The 8,471-nt window shown below is 35.9% G+C and overlaps 1 protein-coding gene across 1 annotated transcript in view; it reads left to right on the top strand.

The window, feature by feature from the left end:
* RPAP3 (RNA polymerase II associated protein 3) overlaps positions 1 to 6,420 on the top strand; it is a 41,300-nt gene extending 34,880 nt beyond the window's left edge. The window contains exons 14-17 of the mRNA XM_059404813.1: positions 1,036 to 1,222; positions 2,031 to 2,128; positions 2,746 to 2,846; positions 6,113 to 6,420. Of these exons, the coding sequence (XP_059260796.1) occupies positions 1,036 to 1,222; positions 2,031 to 2,128; positions 2,746 to 2,846; positions 6,113 to 6,198 (472 nt within the window). The 3' untranslated portion in view covers positions 6,199 to 6,420. The remainder of the gene's footprint in view (positions 1 to 1,035; positions 1,223 to 2,030; positions 2,129 to 2,745; positions 2,847 to 6,112) is intronic.
* Positions 6,421 to 8,471: the final 2,051 nt, after the last annotated feature.

Here is an 8,471-nt window from a genome sequence, read left to right as displayed (position 1 = left end):
AAGAGAGAGAGCACAAGTAGGCAGAGAGGCAGGCAGAGAGAGAGAGGAGGAAGCAGGCTCCCTGCTGAGCAGAGAGCCCGATGCGGGACTCGATCCCAGGACCCTGAAATCATGACCTGAGCCGAAGGCAGCAGCTTAACCCACTGAGCCACCCAGGCGCCCCAAGTTTTTTTTTTTAAATGTTTAATTTTAGTGGTTTTATTTAAAGTGACAGTGATTATTTAGTGATTTGGGGAAAACATTGAACAGACAGATTTTTTTTTTTTTAAGATTTTATTTATTTATTTGACAGAGATCACAAGTAAGCAGAGAGGCGGGCAGAAAGAGAGGGAGAGGCAGGCTCCCTGCTGAGCAGAGAGCCCGATGCGGGGCTCGATCCCAGGATCCTAGGATCATGACCCAAGCCAAAGGCAGAGGCTTTAACCCACTGACTGAGCCACCCAGGCAGCCCCAGACAGATTTTTTTAAAAGGAGGAAGCATTTCTTGGTGTCTGGGACTATCTTTCCTGAAACTGTCATAATTTGGATTTCTGAAAGGCACAGTTGCGAGTATATGTGATGTAGTGATGCAGTATATAGAAACGGTGTGCTTCAAAAAGTGGCCAGGCTAGATTAGCGCAACAGATGAGAATAGTCATTACATAGCCAGCATGTGAAAATTGGCAAAGGAAAGGGGGTGGGGGGATAACAGGGTGTTGGGTATTGAGGAGGGCATGTGCTGTGATGAGCACTGAGTATTATACTTAACTAATGAATCATTGAACACTGCATCAGGGACTAATTATGTACTACACAGTGGCTAACTGAACATAAATAAATAAATATTTTAAAAAATTGGCAAAAGCATTATCTGCCTTGCCAAAAATATAGGTGTATTTTTATTAGCTGGAAGAGTTCACTACGTGTGGAATATAAATAGTTAGAATACTATATTAATAAAGTCAGGAATTGAAAATCTCCATTGACATTTCCTTGTATAAGCTGTAACTATTTGTGGTTCTTTTCTAATTGTTTGATGCCTCTGAAATATTTCAGGCCTTCAGTCAACTTGAAACAGGATGTATGTCAGTCTTTCAGTGAAAAGATTTCTGTAGAGATAGATAAGACACCTGCACAGTTTGTCACAACCGTTCTTCCTCCAGTTCCTGCAAACTCATTCCAGCTTGAATCTGATTTCAGACAACTAAAAAATTCTCCGGATATGTTGTATCGCTATTTGAAGGTAAGAAAGGAAGCTAGTAGTTGTAGTTTAAGTAGAAGGTCATAGGACTTATTTTGTCGCTAGTACTGTACAATAGTACTGTATCTGCTTTTTGTAGAATATGTTTGTAGAATCCTTCCTTGCCTGCGCGTATTACCTCAGCCAGACTGTTTTAAATGTTTGCGACTGGGAAACCTTTGGAAATAGGTTCTGTGTTAAGTTCTGTGGTTTAAAATAGCTTGATCTTATTTCAGAAATCCTAACTTAAATTTAATTCTTCATTCTTCAAGATGGGGAAAGAAGTTAAAACACATTGAGTGCCTTCCATGTGCCCCAAGCACTGCTTGCAATATTTAGACAATCATTTTCTTAAGTGAGCTCTTATTTGCTCCAAGAAAAAGGATCAGATCTTAGGATGTTCACCAAATAATGGATTTTAGCATTGTCTTTACAAGTGTGGTTATAGTAATAATCCCTTACAGTTTTCTGGTATACAGTTGCTTCTAAATGCATTATCTCATGTAATTCTGTTTTTAAAACTAATCATTTTTATTGCTCCTTGAGAGCTGTCTTCTAAGTTTCCTGTCTTTGGGAACATCTCTCTGTTCATGGATTTTTCTTTGCCTCGAACAAAGTGATTTATCTAACATTTCCTCCGACTTTTGTTCTTCACTCATAGTTACATTGCGCTGTGACCCCATTATTACTCAGTCAGCACTAGTGTGTAAACAGTATTCTTCCCTATATTCACCTAAGCAGTTGTTATATATATAATTTGTGATATATAAATGTTACTGTGATATAATTTTCTCTTTATATTTTTTCCAAGCAAATTGAACCATCCATGTATCCTAAGTTGTTTCAGAAAAATCTGGATCCTGATGTATTCAACCAGATCATTAAAATTCTGCATGACTTTTATATTGAGTAAGTGGAATTTTTTTTCGTTATACCTGCATATTGTAATGTTAGGCTATTTGTAGTGGTTTGGGAAAGTCATTCTCCTTGATGTCATATTACTTACTGCCTTCTGTATAGCAAAATTAGCTCTCTGGTAAATTTCACCATTGCAGAAGTTGTGAAGGGATGACAAGTGCAAGCAATAATATGGGAAATGTTTAGGTAGGAGGAAAGTGGACTTTAAAACTTTTTTTTAAAGAAGGGGAGGTGTGGAAGTGATAAATGTGATAGCAAATTAATAAAGTCTGTGCTATGAGATGTTATGAGCACTAGGTGTTACATGCAACTGATGAATCACTGAACTCTACCCCTGAAACTGTTAATATACTATGTTAATTAACTGAATTTAAATAAAAAAATAAAATTTTAAAAAGTCTGTGCTAAGCCTCACATTTAAGAAAATTATAATTTCTTCAGTTACTTGATAAATCTCTTCATTTGGGCACTTAAAATGTAGACCACATCCAGGGAAAAAAGATAAATGGAGACCTTATTTATGTATAATTAGAAATACTGTGTTAGAAAAACAGAATTACATGAGCTACTTTTAATTAATCATTTGTTTTATATTTTGATTGTTTCAGGAAAGAAGAGCCATCACTTATCTTTGAAATCTTACAAAAACTTTCTGAACTAAAAAGGTTTGATATGGCAGTGATGTTTATGTCAGAACCTGAGAAAAAAAGTAAGTCGATGAGGAAAGCTTTTCCAGATCTTTATTCTGACATGTTCCTTCATTTATTCAACAAATATAGTGGACATTTGTTAAATACTTACACCAAGATACATATAGTTAAATTTAAATTAATCACAAGTTAAATTGAATTACAGTTAAGTAGAATAAAATCTTTTAACCCCCAACAAACAGCATTGTGAACTTTAAGTGTGATTATTAATTCCTTTTTACAGAAATAGAAACTGAGGCATAGAGAGGTAAGGCACCTGACCAAGGTCATCTAGGTAGGAAACCGGACCTAGGATTGATTGATTTTTATTCATTGATTTTTATTTTATTTTTTTTTCAGACCCAGGATTTAAAGTTAGGCAGTCTGACTTTATGTCTGGACTCTTCTACTTGAAAACTCAGTAAAGCATAATGGTTGAGAGCTTGCTTTGGTGGATCTCGTTAAGGGTTCCTACCACAGATGCATGTCACCGGGCGTGGGTGCAAGGGAGGTCCAGTCCCTTCTGTGAGAGCCAGTTTCTTTGTGTTTGTTTGTTGGAACCTGAATCCTCAAAGACGTGCGGGAGTCAATTAGATGAAAGGACTGTGGAAGCGTGTTAGACCCAGAGAATGATGTATGTGGAAGTTCTGAGACAGGAAAGAGCAAATTGTCCTCAGAAAATTAAAAGAAGTACAATGCAGACTGTAGAGTCGGGGGACAATTGGCAGGTGATGAACCTGTAGAATTCTATTCCTTATTTATTTTTACATCTCTGTTCTTCCCATGAAGTGTCAGTTTAGGGAAACCTTAAGTAAAATCAGACTGTGCAGGAACTTCAGTTAGGTAAGAGCTTTGGGCTTTCCTCAAGTTTTCAGAAAAAGAAAAATTATTAGAACGCAGCAGTATCAGGTTTTTAGTTTTAAAAATAACAGAAACTCTATGTACCATTTTTAAAAAATTTATTTTTTATTTATTTTCAGCATGACAGTATTCATTATTTTTGCACCATACCCAGTGCTCCATGCAATCCGTGCCCTCTATAATACCCACCACCTGGTACCCCGAACTCCCACTCCCCACCCCTTCAAAACCCTCAGATTGTTTTTCAGAGTCCATAGTCTCTCATGGTTCACCTCCCCTTCCCATTTCCCCCAACTCCCTTCTCCTCTCTAACTCCCCATGTCTTCCATGCTATTTGTTATGCTCCACAAATAAGTGAAACCATATGATAATTGACTCTCTCTGCTTGACTTACTCACTCAGCATAATCTCTTCCAGTCCCGTCCATGTTGCTACAAAAGTTGGGTATTCGTCCTTTCTGATGGAGGCATAATACTCCATAGTGTATATGGACCACATCTTCTTATCCATTCGTCTGTTGAAGGGCATCTTAGTTCTTTCCACAGTTTTTTTTCATATATCTTCTGGATTAAATATACCTTGGGCTCCTTTTCTTGTTTCTTTATGTTTCTAGCAGCAACACTGAATGAGTCCGAATCACTAAGAAAAATACTCTTTGTATTGTACTTAAAGAAGTGGACATATCATTTTACGTATGATTTTTAAATAGGGTTTAAGCTAAAAGATTTCTTTTTTTTTTTTTTTAAGATTTTATTTATTTTATTTGACCGATAGAGATCACAAGTAGGCAGAGAGGCAGGCAGAGAGAGAGGGAGGAGGAAGCAGGCTCCTTGCCGAGCAGAGAGCCCGATGCAGGGCTCGATCCCAGGACCCTGGGATGACCTGAGCTGAAGGCAGAGGCTTTAACCCACTGAGCCACCCAGGCGCCCCCATTTCTTTTATCTTTACTCAAAAACAGCCCCTAAAGTTCCCTGAAAAATACTAACTTCTCTTACTACTGACTGTTATAACCTCTTCCACTACTTTTTTTGATTACTCTGCTCCACCATACTAACTTTATATTTTTTGATATACCAAGCTGGTAAACGTATTTTGGCCTTGGACTCTTCGCAGTTGGCCATTTCCGCAGCCCAGAATATCTCCCCCTTGCCAGCTTCTTCACTTCATTCATTTTCCACCAGAGTTACTACTTCAGAGACCCCTTTCCTCAGCAGACCTACTCAAAGTAACTGCCTGCCTCCCTTTATCATCCTCTGGCTTCTTACCCTCCTTTATTTTTCTTCATAATATGTAACTAGCTGAAAATATTTCATGTATTTGTTTATGATGTCTCTTTCCTAATAGAGTGAAAGCTCCACGACAGCAGGAACTGTGTATACCTTGTTCTCTAGGCCTCAGGGCATAGAACAGTGCTTAGAGCATAGCAGCCTGTCTGTATAAATGCATTGAGGAAGTGAATTTCTTGATACTGTAATGTGATAAGTAGAAGTGTACTCAAAGAATGTGAGTTGGTTCTTTACACTGGTCTACCAACAGTACTGTCTTGGTTGAGTCACCATTGTCAGCTAAGCTAAACATGGGGAGTTCCTGGAATGGTTCCTAGAGTGTACCTAATAAGCATTTGATCAGTATTAGCTGGTGTTACCTTTTTTTTTTATCAGTAAGAACCAGTAGCCAGTGTTAATGTTGCATTATACAGAGTTTTCCAAAGTGTTGAGTGTGGACCATTCAGTGGTATAAAAGATGATTTTATATGATTTATAGGCAAGTTTTGTTTTAATTTTTAATTACATATTTTATTGCATATTATAAAAAGGTATGGCCAACATTTTTTAGATGTTACTGCTAAGTTTCAATTTACAGTAGTGGATACAAAATTTTCTTTTAAAATAGTTTCAGTTTGAAAAAGTTAATTGAAATATTAAGTAAATAAATTGTGCTCGTTACAGGGGGCAAAATGTTTAAAGTAGGACAGAATGAGTTAAGTTTAATATTTTTTTTTTTTTTTTTTTTTTTAAAGATTTTATTTATTTATTTGACAGAGAGAGATCACAAGCAGGCAGAGAGGCAGGCAGAGAGAGAGGAGGAAGCAGGCTCCCTGCTGAGCAGAGAGCCCGATGCGGGCCTCGATCCCAGGACCCTGAGATCATGACCTGAGCCGAAGGCAGCGGCTTAACCCACTGAGCCACCCAGGCGCCCAAGTTTAATATTTTTTACAAAATATTCTGATAAGAAACATTATTAGATTCCTGTATAACTTTCTCAGATTAGCTTTTTAAATATCTGGATTAGAATTTACAAATATAATGGTTATTGCTTTAAAATATGAGAAGTTTTATTTGATAAATCAGATTACTCTCTGTAATTTTGTCTCACTTAGTTTTTAAAAAATGGAGATTAAAATGAATTCTTTTTCTTTTTTCAGTTGCACATGTATTGTTCAATCACATAGACAAATCAGGATTGAAGGATAAGTCTGTTGAAGAACTCAAGAAAAGATATGGTGGTTGATTTTCTTTTTTACTGAAATTACTGTCTTTGACTTTCATATGTAAATTTTTTTATTGAAAATAAAGTATTTTGCTTTTTAAGAAAATGAAATCATACAAGAACAGATTATCTTTAGACATAAGTTAATTAACTATATAGTGAATTGTGACTTAAGGAATGAGAATGTATTCAGGTGAGCTATTTATAAGACATTTTCCAAAAATAAAAATATAATGACGTACACTTGTAAAGATTGGTATTTTATGTCATTTGAAATTCTAAATCTAGATGCATTCTTCAGTGCCCCATAATTTTAGCATTACATTTTCATAAGTTTTTGTATAGCCACGTGCTAAGGTTGCTTCATTAGCATACAAATAAAGTTATGGTTGTATAGAGGGTGTTAAGTAGATAAATAGATTGTTTCTTTTTAGTTTTAATATTGTGCCAGTTCACTAACAAAAATACTTATTTACAGGATGTGTGTTTTTAGTATTTACAGTGAAAGGAGACTCTAACTAGATTCTTTAAGTAGGTTACTTGAAGAGTTACAACATCATTAAATTTTCATGCTGCAGTTTTTTCCCTCATGATATCCACATTATATACCATCTAAAGGCAGATAATAAGCTAAAGCAAAGTGTAAAAATTTTAAAAACTAGGAATGTCTAAAGTAGTAATTAGCATGTATCTTGTGTATATGTGTTGTGTATGAGTGTGGTGTCTGTATGTTTTGAAAGCAGGGCTGGTATTCTTCATGGTTTTGCATAGTACCTGGCACAGTCCTTTGCACATAGTTAGAATGTTCAGCTGATGTTTATACAACTTAGCTGAATTTTAACCATAGGGACCAACTTTAGCAAATGTCCAAAATAGCACCCTAGCAAAATGTGGGTATGCTGTAAACATTGTTAAAACCAAGTGAATTTTAGAGGCTACCAGGTTGTTAAAATATTAAGTCACTATCCTCTAGCTGTTATCAGCATCAGTAAGACTGACCAATTTAAGACTTTCATACTGTTATTTCTGTTGTATCATACATATGCTTAAAATTGAGTAATAATCATAATCTGTTTACAAAGATAATTTCCCCAGTTCACGGTATAAATTACTGAAATACTCATAACTTGTATAGCCTCAGTATTTTATAGTACACTTAGGATAGAGTTTGTTAGTGTTATACATTGCTAGATGTATTGTATTGTGGCATATGGAAAGGTAATGAAATTGAGCCTTTTATGTATAGCTTTTACATGAGCTATAAGTATTGAATTTTGAATGACTTGAATTTTTCTCAAGACATTAAATAAGTTGATTTTGATATACAGAAAAACCTTCCAAAGGCAAAAATGTTCTTTCATATATTTTCTTATGTGATCCTTAGAAGAAACTGACAAAGTAATCAGGGCATGTAGTATGATTGCCATTTTTTTAAAAGTTTTTTATTTTAATTCCAGTATGGTCAATGTACATACAACATTATATTAGTTTCAAATGTACAATGTAGTAATTCAGCTCTTCCATACATTACTCAGTGCTCATCATGATAGGTGTACTCTTAATCCCCTTCACCCATCCTCCAATCCTCCTCCCCTCTGGTAACCATCAGTTTGTTCTCTATAGTTAATTCTTGGTTTGTCTCTCTCTCTCTCTTTTTGCCTTTGCTTATTTATTTAGTTTCTTAAATTCCACACATGAATGAGATCATAGAACATTTGTCTTTCTCTGACTTCCTTGCTTATTAGCACAATGCTCTCTTGCTCCATCCATGTCATTGCAAATGGCAAGATTTCATTCTTTTTGATGGCTGAGTAATATTCCATTGTATACATATACCACTTCTTTGTTATCTATTCATCTGTTGCTGGTTGATTGCCTTTTCTTTCTTTCTCTCTCTCTCTCTCTTTTTTTTTTTTTATTAAAGATTTTACTTATTTATTTGACACAACGAGGGAGACAGTGAAAGAGGGAATACAAGCAGGGGGAGTGGGAGAGGGAGAAGTAGGCTTCCTGCTGAGCAAGGACCCTGATGTGGGTCTCAATCCAGTACCCTGGAATCATGACCTGAATCACCCATGTGCCCCTGATTGCCCTTTTAACATAAGAGTAGGAGATTCAGAGAGTAATGGTTTCATGATTACAGAGGTTAAAAAATAGCAGAACAGGTTCAGAATCTGCTGTCTTCTGCTTATAATCTACAGCTCTTAAACTACTCCCTGCTGCAGTATTTATATTGCATACTTCTGTAGAGACTGGGTTGAAGAGGTATAGATCCCAAAATTTACTTTAGAATT

Source organism: Mustela nigripes, chromosome 6, assembly GCF_022355385.1.
Source record: "Mustela nigripes isolate SB6536 chromosome 6, MUSNIG.SB6536, whole genome shotgun sequence".
Lineage (NCBI taxonomy): Eukaryota > Metazoa > Chordata > Mammalia > Carnivora > Mustelidae > Mustela > Mustela nigripes.
Note: the sequence above shows the minus strand (reverse complement) of the source record. Positions and strands in the feature narration are given on the sequence as shown.